The sequence below is a fragment of the Mustela nigripes genome, chromosome 4 (assembly GCF_022355385.1).
Source record: "Mustela nigripes isolate SB6536 chromosome 4, MUSNIG.SB6536, whole genome shotgun sequence".
NCBI lineage: Eukaryota > Metazoa > Chordata > Mammalia > Carnivora > Mustelidae > Mustela > Mustela nigripes.
In genome coordinates this window covers 148,147,088-148,161,177 of record NC_081560.1, presented here as the reverse complement: position 1 = coordinate 148,161,177, position 14,090 = coordinate 148,147,088, and the positions used below count along the sequence as shown (strand labels likewise).

General features: G+C 34.9%; 1 protein-coding gene across 6 annotated transcripts in view; it reads right to left on the bottom strand.

Annotated features, from left to right (window-relative positions):
- Positions 1-14,090, bottom strand: part of CCSER2 (coiled-coil serine rich protein 2) — a 187,570-nt gene that overhangs the window by 126,849 nt on the left and 46,631 nt on the right. For all 6 annotated transcript variants that reach the window (XR_009403943.1, XM_059397936.1, XM_059397935.1 and 3 more), the window contains one exon: positions 13,049-13,245. Coding sequence is in view for 5 of the 6 variants with exons in the window: in XM_059397936.1 (XP_059253919.1) it covers positions 13,049-13,245 (197 nt within the window). In the remaining variant the exon portion in view is untranslated. The remainder of the gene's footprint in view (positions 1-13,048; positions 13,246-14,090) is intronic.

Sequence of the window (14,090 nt, the reverse complement as noted above, 5' to 3'; positions counted from 1 at the left end):
ATCCATGCCAATGTCACATTTTTAGTTACTTGTACCTTGCTATTATGACACGTGGTACCTTAGAAACTTACTCCGTAAATAGGTTATGTCACAATATGAATGGAAAAGTACTGGATAGTATTAAACCGTATCTTTAAGTTTTTTTATTTATCTCAAATTAAGTGGCATGTCATCACAGCACACATTTCAACAAGTATATATTGACCCCTTACTTACTGCCAGAAGCCTAAGAGTGATAAGAGAAATCATGAAACATCAAGTCTATTCCAGTATATTCTACATAATAGGAGACTAAAAGCAACCAGACAGACCAGCATAAGATGATAACAACCCACAAAGAACCAGTCAAAGGAGTTTAGATTTGACATTACAAGTAATTGGGAAACCAATAGAAAAAATAACAAGTCAAACCAACAATTTAGGACGATTTTGGCAGAATGAATAGAACCAACAATATTAGTACTTCTAAAGTCAGGAGTAACACTTTTCTCCCCTGCAGTTAACAAATAATTCAATTTTGCCAACTGTACCCACTAAACCTGTTTTCAAAATCACCCACCCCTCTAGATCTCCACTTTGCCACCACTTTAGCCCAAGCCACTACTAACCTTCTTCAGGGACAGTAGCTTCCAGCATCTTGTCTAGCTCCCTTCTAATTCAATTTTCATACAAAGCATTTTTTAAATGAAAATCAAATTATGTCCCTTTCAAGCTTAAAACCCTCCATCAGTTCCCCATTAGTTTTTAGGACAAAGACCCAAATCCTTTGACCTCTGTAAGAGCTCTGTACTTATAACCTCCTCTCTTGCCTCTCCTCCCTTCTGTGTCAGTACTCAAGCTATAGTAAGTAGCCTTCTCCTAGTTCCTCAAATATTGCATAATCCTATCCTGCCTCAAGGCCTTTTCATATGCTGTTTACTAAAACAGGTAACATCCTTGCAACTACAAATGCCCTTTTAACCCTAGGGCAACTTAGCTTAAATATCATTTCCAAAAAATGCCTTACCTGACACCCACACTAGACCAGGTTTTCCAATAACATACTTTCATACTTTGTAGTTCTCCTCTGTAGAACTTTCCCCACTTATTAAGAGAAGATAGTTACTAAGTTAGCTAAATAGTTCAACTACATCAGCCTCATTAGGACACAAGCACCACTAAAGTGAAAGGTATAGCTGCCTAATCAATGTATCGTCAACATCTTGCACAAAACAGTCACTTAAATATGTTGAATTGATTGACAGATGACTTCCACCAAAGGCCAGATAAAGAATGGTGCTAGAATAACAATGAAAGAGCTTACACAGATTTATACTGAGTTTAAAAAATTAATGTCTGAATCTTTAAATTATCTGTAGTGTTCTAATGCAGGAGTCAATGAACTTTTTCAAAAGACCAAATAGTAGGGGCACTTGGCAGCTTAGTCAAGTAAGCACCTGACTCTTGATTTCAACTCTGGTCATGATCTCAGGGTCCTGGGATCAAGCCCCATATTGGGCTCCACCCTTCTCGGCATGGAGTCTGCTTGTCCTCCCACCCCCCAATAAATAAATAAATAAAATTCTTTAAAAAGACCAAATAGTAAATATTTTAGGCTTTTGGGCAATATGGTCTCTGATACAACTATTCAATCCTTCCACAGCAGCATGAAAACAGCCACAGACTATATATAAATGAAAAGGTATGGTCATACTACAATAAAACTTTATTTACAAAAACAGGTTGGCAGCCTGCAGCTACAGCTTTGCTGGCCCCTATTAATATATCCCAAAGAAAAAGGAGGCAGAAGTTAAACAAATGTAAAAAATAAAACTGCTATTTCATTATAAACTCATAAAGAAGCTTTTATTGAGATGCAATTCAAACTTTGCCCCAAACTTCTAACTCAAAATGGGTTAACATGTATTAATTAAAAGCACACATGGAATCTTCCCTTAATGGTCAGAATTAAGTATATCGCCTCTCTTAATCTGGATCATAAATTTCTGTTGAGGCAGCAACTCTTTCTTTATTCATATGTATTTCTTAGTAACTAGAGTACAGATCATACAGTGGAAATTTAAAACACATGCTGAAGAAATGAATGATCCATAGATTAGCGTTCCCCTTTTCATTCTTCTAGTCTACTACAGTTTGGTGCAGAGATAAGAGGAGAAGCGATTAATCTGTATGTTTTGATTTTCAAAAAAGGTATTCTCCAGTAAGACTGAAAAGGAACAATTTTACAAAAGGCAGACATTTAATAACATGGAGAAAACAGAATACAACAGTAAACATCACCTTCTTTATCTTAAAGAAGAAACCCAGTATAAATTTATGGTGCCACATCATACAGTAGAGACAATAAGCAAACTGGGAGCCAGTTTATTCCAAATTTTAATTCCTCTGTGTCTCTTAAGTGAAAATGTGACTTAACTTTTCTACACTTCACTATCCTTATCTATAAAATGAATGAGTAAGAGTAAATGACCTCTATGTCAATTCTATAGTGCCTAATTTTTCTATATATGAAAGACTCTACATAGTACATTGCCAAGTGGATGAATGGAAACAAATGAAAAATCTCATAAAACTGAATAGTGAAGGGAAAGGGTAATATACAATCTCCACTGAGATAGGTATGACCAATAGATCTAAAATGGAAATTCGGAGTAAATGTATAAATTTCCAAAGTATATATAGGTCCAGTGTCCAAGAAAACAAAAGCTGGGAGTTACAAAGTAATGCCATCCTCCTTTAATTTAAAATTAAAGTTCATAGCAAAGCAAACCTAGCATGCTGAACAGATACATCTCAACAGAAACACAACAGAAATGTAGGATGATTAAAATAATCACAGCAGTGAAAACAGTCCACAGGGACAAGACAAAAATGAACATATAACAAAAAATCCTTTTACCTCAGTCAGAAGAAATCCAGATCTGTAGTTATTTTAGGCAGCTATTGATGTAAGGCAATCGATAATATCAAACAAATACACTTATCATGTGCACTGTTAGTAAATAAAGACATTATACTTTGTAATCAACACTGCTAATTAGTGTTACACTTTATAATACTGGACACTATTTTCAAGTCAGTGTCTATAAATAATTTTTCTTAAAAATTGAATTAAAAATATCTAAATCTTAACAGACCAATGATTCCATCATCCCTTTAGTTGCTTTTCTTAGAAATCAGTCATCTGTAAAGTCCATGCCAATTTATAGAAAATACACACACATACACACAAGCTGCTGTAAGTTATTTCCAGTTATTGGAAGATATCAAATTTAAGAGTAAAAATATTCAAATATCTCCAGATAATAAAACCTATGATTAGCTACAGCGATGACAAATCTTCGCGAAGACCACGTCAATAACTATGTCATCAGTTTAGAATAACTTAAATTGAAAAAAATGAGTTTGGCTAAACTGTGTTTAAAATTTACTATTTTATTTTTAGTACTAGAGCTAAATTTGTCAACCTCAAAAGAATTTCTTTAAATGAATAATTGTATTATTAAAAAAAAAAACTCTATGTCTCTAGTTATACTAGGCAGAACAATGGTCACCTCAAAGATGTCCATACCTTAATCACTGGAACCTGTGAATATGTTAGGTTACATGGCAAAGAAGAATTAAGGCTACGAATGAATTAAGATTGCTAATGTGATGGGACGCCTGGATGGCTCAGTGGGTTAAAACCTCTGCCTTAGGCTCAGGTCATGATCCCAGGGTCCTAGGATCCAGCCCAGCATTGGGCTCTCTGGTCAGCAGGGAGCCTGCTTCCTCCTCTCTCTCTCTGCCTGCCTCTCTGCCTACTTGTGATGTCTGCCCAATAAATAAATCTTAAAAATAAAAAGATTGCTAATGAGGAGACCACAAAATAGGACAGTATACTGGATTATCCAGCTGACTGGACAGCCAAAGAAAGAGGTTCTCCTCTAGAACTTTCAAAAGGAAAGCCTTTCCCACCATTTTTTTTTTTTTTAAAGTCTAGTGAGGGCCTGGGTCCCAAACAGTAAGATAAGTTTGTGTTGTTTTAAACTATTAAGATTTTTGGTCATTTGTCACAGCAATAAGAAAAATTAATATACCTATGGATTTATAATTGTGTTTTTAATTAAAGTCTGAATCTGATTACAAAAACAACAATAAAAATCAGAATGCCTAGCATCCTTAATGAGATTTTCTAATAACAGTTACATAGTTTTTTATTGCTACAAACACACAACAAAGATAGTATTACATTGCTATATTTTTTTCCAAATAAATACTATTTTTTCTCTTTCCAGTCGTTTTGCAGTAGATGCCTCTTAAATCTTTATGGTTGAGCCAATCCCAGGTTCTCATAAATCCTTCTTACATAAGACATTGTGCACTTTCCTCATTAATCATAATTAATTTCACTGACCATTATGATAAAGCTAATTCACATTTTCTAAAAATCACATCAAACTTTGAATTTAACCAGTGTTTGAAAAATAAAACTTTTTAGCTGTCTGGACACTTCTAGACCTAAGTTTCTATATTAACCACATGAAATATAAATCACATAAATACATAAATCACATAAAATGCAGATTCTATAAAATTTATTACATATAGAAGCATTTTTCATGATTTTTATGAATTTTTTAATCATTTGCTTTGGCAATAAAACAGATATATGTACCAGTCTGGGAATGTTTATACTGTACCTATATTATTAAGATGTCCAAGAGCATCTTCATAAATATTCTTTCAAATTAGCAAGTAGGATTGTGGGTGGAGGAGTGAGGCATGAGGAGTCAGAAACTGAGCAAGCTAAGGAAGACATACATACAGAGGGGCAGTGAACATAGGAAATCAGAACTCAAGTAATGTGATAAGAACTTCCATGCCCAAGTTGGTCTAGTTTTTCAGGGCTTGAGCACATCGGAGTAATGATGAGGGTGAAGAGGGAGCATCTGAGGCAGGAGGTTGGCCCGGTACGAGATATGAGAATTTAAGTAGAATATATGTGGGGGATGGCCCGATATGGTAAGTCAGAACCCAAACAGGATAGAGACATTATCCAAGCATGCTGGTAACCCACTGTAGGGATTTCAGAGCCCAAATAGGATGAGAAAGAGATAAATGGGAAAGAGGAAGTGGTGGAAAAGAACAGATATCAGTTAAATAGAGGGAGATATATCAAGTTAAATGTAGGAAGATATATCAAGATATATCAAGAAAGGACAACAGAAGCAAGGTTTATCACCATCAGAGAAGGGAGGTTAAAAATACAAGGAGAAAACTAGAATGAATCTGGCGGCATTGGATTGGAATTGGAGGTAATAGTATGAACCTATTGTTTTTAATATATAGAGATAAAATAGAAACAAGTATTGATGTAAATGTATATGTATATAAATAAACACACACACACAGACCCACACTCTTATATTCCCTAGTTCAGTCCACTGATGATGCCTGGGAGCAGCAACTTTTCAACAACAGTGTGTACACCCAACCTCCAGAATTTGGCTACAAAAGTAGCATTTTCCATTAAAAGGAACCAGGGCTCTTGGAGGAATGGCTTTCTTTCCCTTTAATACATTTATGTATTTGTGAACAGTAAGTACTATTGTTTATATGTATTTTTACAACTTATATAAGTGATACATAATGTTCTGCAACTTTTTTTTTTAGTTTCTTTTTTTTTAAGATTTTATTTATTTACTTGAAAGATAGAGATCACAAGCAGGCAGAGAGGCAGGCAGAGAGAGGGGGAAACAGGCTCTCCACTGAGCAGAGAGCCCGATGTGGGGCTCGATCCCAGGACCCTGAGATCATGACCTGAGCTGAAAGCAGTGGCTTAACCCACTGAGCCACCCAGGCACCCTAGTTTTATATTTTTGTGGTACATGTGTACTACAAGTGTAAGTTCATTCATTCTTACTGCTATATAATATATATAATATACTGTATAACATCACTTAAATGTTATTTTTTTTGTTTCCCCATGAATGGACATTTGAGTTATTATCATTCCAATAATAATAATTATGATGATGATGATGAGATAGTGCAGCAACGAACATTCTTACTAATGTCTCTGATCATAAATGTTAGGGTTTCTTTAGGATATAAATCAAGAATAACATTACTGGATCAGAGCATATTGGATCTTCAACTTTACTAGATGCTGCCAAATATCTTCCAGAAAATGATTTAGCAATTTATTCTTCTCAGTAGTGAAGAAAGATTTCTATTGTTCATCATATTCACCCCACTTGCTATTATCTGACTAAAATTTCAGCCAGTCTAGTGAGTGTGAAATTGTATGTCTCAGTACACATTAGCAATTTATTATTTTATTATCTTCTATCTGTTGTATTGTTTTGCCTTCTCCTTATTGATAAGGAAAGTTTATTATGTGGTCTGATTTTAATTCTTGTTAAATGTGTCACAAATAAACTCTTAGTGGCTTTTAACCATGTTTATTATTATCTGTGTTTACTTTTAAATGTTGATGTAATTAATTTTTTTAAAGATTTTATTTAACTCTTAGAGAGAGAGCATGAGCAGGGAAAGGGGCAGAGGTAGAGGGAGAGGAAGAAACAGTCTCCCCACTGAGCAGGGAGGCCAATTGGGGAACTCGATCCCAAGATCCTTGGATCATGACCTTTGCTGAAGGCAGTGCTTAACTGACTAAGCCACCAAATTCCCTTGATGTAATTAAACTTAGTAATTTTTTTCTTTATGGTTTTTAGTGTGTGTCTGTATTTAAGACATCCTTTCCTATCCAAGGACCATACAGGTATTTTGCATATTAAGAGCAATATAGTACAGTGAGTAAGAGGCAGGGCTCTGGAACAAGCTAAATTAAAACTCCCATTCTGTCATGTACTAGCTGTGTATCTTTGGATTCTCTATATTTTTTTTCTTTTTTTTGTAAGATGGAGATAATTATAGTACCTACCTCTAGAGCTGGTATTAGGAAGGACATGCCTTAATAGTCTAACAGCCATGTGATACCAGTACTGAGTATTTTGTGTATCATTTCTGACTATCTCATGGGGTTGCCATAAACATTAAATAAGGCCATACATATACGATACTAAATGCCAGGACTATACAGGAGCTCAGTACACATCACTACAATACCACAAAGATGTTAAAAGATAAGATAATCCGGGGACACCTGGGTGGCTCAGTTGGTTAGGCATCTGCCTTCGGCTCAGGTTATGATCCTGGGGTCCTGGGATCTGGGCCCACATTAAACTCCCTGCTCAGCAGAAGGCCTGCTTCTCTCTCTCCTCCCTGCTCATGCTCTCTATCACTACCTCTGTCTTTCTCTCAAATAAATAAATAAAATGTTTTTTAAAAAATAAAGAAAAGGTAACCCTGAATAACTTTTTTTTTTTTTTTTTAAAGAGAGACAGCATGTGTGTGCATGGGATAGGAGGGTGGAGGGCAGAGGGAAAGGAAGAGACAGAATCTTAAGCTGACTCCACACCCAGCACAAAGCCCAACATGGGCCTCGATATCATGACCCTGAAATCATAACCTGAGCTGAAATCAAGAGTCAGACACTTAACCAACTAAGCCACCCAGGCACCACCTGAACAACTTTCACCAACAAACAATATCTAGATGAAATGGACAAATTCTCAAAAAGCAACACACACAAAAAAATACCTATGTATCTTAATGGGCATATCTACTTAAAACATTATATCTGTCATTAAAAACCTCTCACAAAGGAAACTCCAGATTCTAAAGTTTTCATTTGGTGAATTTTGTAGACATTTAAGAAAAAGGAACATCAATTGTCCAGAAATTCCTTGAAAGGGCAAAAAAAACAGGGAATACTTCTCGGCTCATTTATGAAACCAGCACAACCCTGATACCAAATGTGAAAAGAAAAGAGAAAAAAAGAAAAGAGAAGAGAGAACCATCCTACTCATGAACATAAATGCAACAAATCTAAATAAACTATTAGGATATCAAGCCCAACAACATTTAAAAGAATAACACATCACAACCAAGTGAATTTATTTCAAGAACAAAAGATGATTTAACATTTGAAAATCAAGAAATACAATCTACCACACTAACAGATAACATATAACAGGAAAAAAAATTTTGATGACTTTAATAAATGTAGAGAAAAATTAACATCTACTCACACACACACACACACACACACACACACGCAAAATCAAGCAAATGAAACAGAAAGAACTCAATCTGATGAAAGATACCTATAACCACCCCCACCACACACAAAAAGAAATATTAATGGTGGACTATTAAAACTTTGCTGAAATTATCTCACCATTTTGAGTCAACATTACATTGGAGGTCCTAACACGTCCAATAAAAGAGAGAATGGGGAGATGGAGACTGTGCAAATGGTATAACTTCATAATATATGTAGAAATTCCAGGCAAATTATTAAAACTAATAAGTGAATAAGGTCACAGCTCAAAATACAAAAATCAAATATATTTGTACATATAACAAAAACTAAGAAAATAAAATTTTAATTGTACCATTTATAACAATGAAATCAATTACTTAAAAATAAAGCATATATGTACAAATTTTTATAGAATGAATCAGCAAGAAATATTTCTGAAGTCCCTAGTAAATGGAAGAATAGGGACCCCTGGTTGGCTCAGTGGGTTAAGCCTCTGCCTTCGGCTCAGGTCATGATCTCAGGGTCCTGGGATTGAGCCCCGCACAGGGCTCTCTGCTCAGCAAGGAGCCTGCTTCCCCCTCTCTCTCTGCCTACTTGTGATCTCTCTCTCTCTCTCTCTCTCTCTCTCTGTGTCAAATAAATAAATAACCTCTAAAAAAAAAAAAAAAAAAGGAAAAATACACCATATTCATGAATTTAAAGATTCACTATATTAAACACGTCAATTCTTCCCAAACTTATTTACAAAGTTAATGCAATGTCATTCAAAATCCCTGAAGGTTCTTTGTAGAAACTGATGTGTTCATTCTAAAAATTAAAGAGATTGCAAAAGGTGAGCTAGGGGAAACTTGGAAAAGAAAAAGCTATTAAGACTTAGATTACCAGATGTTAGTACTTAAAGCTACAGAAATACAAACAGCATAGCACTGACACAAGGATAAAAGAGGAGACCAATGAACTAAAAGAGAGTCAAAAAATATATATATATTTTTAAAGATTTTATTTATTTATTTGACAGACAGAGATCACAAGTAGGCAGAGAGGCAGGCAGAGAGAGAGAGGAGGAAGCAGGCTCCCTGCTGAGCAGAGAGCCCGATGCAGGGCTCAATCCCAGATCATGACCTGAGCCAAAGGCAGAGGCTTAACCCCCTGAGCCACCCAGACGCCCCAAGAAATATATTGATACAATCACTGATTTATGACAAAGGTAACTCTGCAGCAGAGTAGGGAATAAAAACTTTTCAAAAAAGAAAACAAAATAACCTTGACTTCTCCTCATAACATGCACAAAAATAATTTCCAGATGTCTCATAGATCTAAATGTAAAAGGCTAAAAAACAAAGCTCTTAGAAGAAAACATTGAAAAATATCTTCAGGACTTCAGGGTAAACAAAAATTTTGCAGTTCGAAATAGTGCTAACAACAAAGGAAAAAATGTAAACTACACTAAACTGAACTTGTTAATTTCAATTCAACAAAAGACACTATTAAGAGATTTAAAAAGGGGGGGCGCATGGGTGGCTCAGTGGGTTAAAGCCTCTGTCTTCAGCTCAGGTCATGATCCCAGGGTCCTGGGATGGAGCCCTGCATTGAGCTCTCTGCTCAGCAGGGAGCCTGCTTCCTCCTCTCTCTCTCTGCCTACTTGTGATCTCTGTCTGTCAAATAAATAAATAAAATCTTAAAAAAAAAAAGGATTTAAAAAGGAACCCATATATATTAATTATATACTCATATACACATATATAAGTGTATATGTATATGTGTAAAAAAAATTACATCCGAAATATATGAAGGAGTTTTTACAAACCAAAAAGAAAAAAATACAGTTTAATAAAAGACCTGTCACAAAAGAGGATATGCTAACGGCAAATAAACATATGTGAAGGTGCTCAACAAACAGTTATTAAAAAACACAAGACAAAAATCTCAGTGAAATACTATACCCCCACCAGAATAGCAAAAATGCAAAAAGACAGACAGCACCAAAAGAACATGGAATTTCTAGAATGCTCATTTTCTACCAGTGGGATTGTAAACTGGTACAACAACATTGGAAAACTAACAGCATCTGAAGCTATATACATAAATACCCAATAATTCAGTGGTGCCTCTCCTACATATTTCACCAACAGAAATGCATAAATGTTTACCCAAAAATATGTAACAAAATCTTTCCAATAATAGCAGTTGCTAGAAACAATAAACAACCTGAATGTCAATCAATAGCAAGATAAAGTAAGTTGTACTACCTTCACACAAAGAAATATTATAAAATAAGAAACAAACTATAAAATGTATAAAATGTTGCATCAAAGAAGTCAAACATAAAATAGGCATGTTTATAATTCTGCTTATACGAAGTATAGGCAAAACTAATCTATAGTGATATATATCAAAGCAGGGGCACCTCTGGGGGTGGGATTGAGAGAATGACTGAAAAGCACAGGAAACATTCTGGGATGACAAAAATATTCTTTATCACAATGTGGTGTGACATTATATACAAACATTCAAAATTCTCTGTGCTGCATGACAAATATTTCTGCATTTTATTTAGTGTGAGTTACACCTCAACAGAACACTATTTGTATTTAAACCAAAAAATAATAATAATAACCTAGATTCTAGATAATTGCTATGCAAAGTAGTCAGTCTACAAACTGTTGGAGATAAGGAGCTTCCACCACAATGCATATCAACACACTGTTTTTTTCAAAAAGAAAGTTTTATTGTGAAAATAGTATCAACTAAACTAAAGAGTGGGTTGAACTAAACTGTTGTAATAACACAGTTGATTCACATTCTTAATGAAAGCTCCTTATCTTGAAGCTCTCCCCACCTGGGCTGGAAGGAGCACTGTTGTAGAGAACAACCATGATGGTGGTTGGGGAACTGGAGGTGAGGCGGGTGGGGGGAGTGAGGGGATGGGACAGACATGGGCTTTGGTGAGAGGGATAGGGAGGCCAAGAAAAATGAGAATATGTTAAAGTTCTTTTTGGATTAAGTTTTAAATATTTATTTAAACTATTCTAGGCAAAAAAAAAAAAAGCAATTAAAAATAGTAAGATGGGAGAATGTTGTCCAAGTATATCAATAAATGCAAACATAAAAGGACTAAACTCACTGGTTAGAAGACAAAGAGAAATTATAATTTTAAAAAAGTTATAACCTATTTGCTATGTATCAAAAAGTTCATAGTAAAAAGTTGGAACATACAGAAATAAAATTGATAAAATATACTAACATCTGAAAAAAAAGGCCTTAAGAGAAAAAGGGTAATGAGAAATAGAGATCACTAAATTATGACTTAAGTCCAATTTCAGCAAAAAAAATTCTAAACAGGTACACACCTAACAAAATACCCTCAAAATACAAGAAGCAAAAAACTGGTAGAATTTCAGGGAAAAAAAAAAAAAAGTAATCCTCTAACACAGTAGGAGATCTTAACACTTTTTTCAACATCTGCCATCAATTCTCCATCCTTTCTCAGACTGTTTTCCTCTTATATCAGAAGCTCTGAGATCTTAAGATCTAGGTGCATTCTGAACTCTTCTAAAGGAATCTTTAAGTTATAGGAACAGTGAAGTGAAAAATGTCAGATACTAAGTGGATTATTACTGCCATCTGCTGGACACAATGTTCATTCCCATTTTGATCACACTTGCTTTAAAAAGTCCTAGAAAGAAAGCACATCCTGTAATCGTCTCTAAACTTTTCTCTAATGAGATAGAGATACTCTCCCTAAATTAAATATGTGTCCTCTCTATGTCTGTGCAATTTAACAATTCTCTGGTAAGGATGCTTAGTTTTTCTAAGTCACAGATTTATGAGAGTACAGAAAATTACATTACCTAAAACCTACTTGGACTTTAGTATATCCATGAAGACTACCAATTTTCCATACAGTTAATGGAAAATCATATTTTATTTTATATACCGAGTAATTACAATGAGTCACTTCAAACATACCAACTACACTTTACTCATAGAGCATATTAGCCACATTACTGCAGTGTCTCTTAAAATATGCACATAATAATGTATAGTAGGTCTCCTAGGGCTCACCCACATCTGGTTCCCTTGCCTTCCAGGTACACAGGAAAATTACACTTCTTGCCCAGTTACTACTAATCTTAAATTAGAGTCAACAGGCTATGAGTAAAAATACAATGTACCACCTGCAGGCCCCAGCAAGTAATTGCAAATATAAGAGCTGGCAGCATTTTTCCTCTACAACAGTGACCTTTTGATGGGGCCTCGAAAGGTAATGGTAAAGCCACCTTCTTTTGGTGATGCTCAAGATGGTGAGAGGAAAGCAGCTTAGAACACTGAAGTTGCTCCACAGAGTCTTCCAGACCCACAACAGACTTTGGAAGAGTAAAAATTAAGCTTTTATTGTGTTAAGCCACTGAGTTGGCACTTAAATGTTAACTTCAGCATAGCTTAGCCCTGGATTTTTCAAAAGTGGCACTACTGACATCTTTGGCTGGGTAATCCTTTGCTGTGGATACTACTATAGGGCATTAAGAAGCATCCCTGGCATCTTCCCACTATTTGTCAGTGTACCCCTCAATATGACAACCAAAATTGCATCCAGACATTGCCTTCCTCCCAAATTTGAGAACCACTAGCCTACCTTAACCTGAATACAGTGTATCTATCCATATATGTGTGTACATAATGTATGAGAGTGTATTTAACTCATGTCATGTGACACAAATATATGGTTTATTATGTATTAAGGTCAGATGTTTTGTAGGCTCTTAACAGATACAAAATTTCTTTCTTAAACTAGGAGAGCTATTTATAAACTTAAAAAAATCCAAGCAGTATTACAAGTCTTTCCATAGTAAGGTAAACAAAATGTTTCAAAAGTATATATAAATTCATACATACTATGCTGTTCATTTCTGAGGACTCATAACTCCCAACTGGATGGACATTTCCAATGGGCTCCAAACCCTCTTCATCCCACATGTATGTTCCATCAGAGCTATCAGATGGAGAGAGCTCAAATGAAGAACCAGCTCTGTAATCAGTATCTGGTGAAATCAAGTTGCTCCCAGAAGTATGTTTTGTACATTCACTCCTGTCTTCAATTTTTTTTTTTAAGAAGAAAAAGGGGAAAAAAGTTATTAATTCATAGAAATGTATTTCTCAGCTTCTGAAAATATACACTCTAATAACTTAATATAGCAAAATAACTGGCAAAAAAGTATTAGTAATTATAGCATTTTCTAAATCCTAAACAATAAAAAAAAAAATCAGGGGATAAAATTTTAAATAACCTACTGAAATGTTTCCCAATACACATAAAGAAAGTTCATTGAGCCATCTTTCACTTCTGCAACATTTCTAGAATTATAAATAAAGCTTCACATTCTTTTAATATTTCCTAAGATATTTCTTTTACACACTGGCCATGAAACTCCTTTCTCTGTGTATATCATTTAACCTTGCAGTTGCCACCTTATAAGAGAAACACTTGTTCTGGCAAAAGACCCTCAGACAGTCAAGGGTTTATGCATATCTCTAGGCATGGCCTACACTCTTGACCAGATCACATGCCTACACTCAATCCCTTCAGTTTGCTCTGTTTTCAGGCTATTTGGGCACAAAGAGATATTTTCTCCAGAATTTTAGTATCAGGATGACCAAGCATAAGAGGAAATATTTAAGAGGTACTAATCTCACTTTTCTCAGTTAAAAAAATAAAGTTCCTCTGAGTTTGCTAAACAAGAAATCTAAGCTCTATTTTAAAAAAGTAAAAAATTTCTAGGATAAAAACACTCATTAGACTGGACATAACCTATATTATTATTAGCTCATTTACCTTTTGGCACAGCTTCACTCTAAACACATAGCATCTATTACCATAAAGGAAGAGACAGTTTAAAATGGCATGCCACTGTTTAGGGAAGAGGGGGAAAAGAAAAAA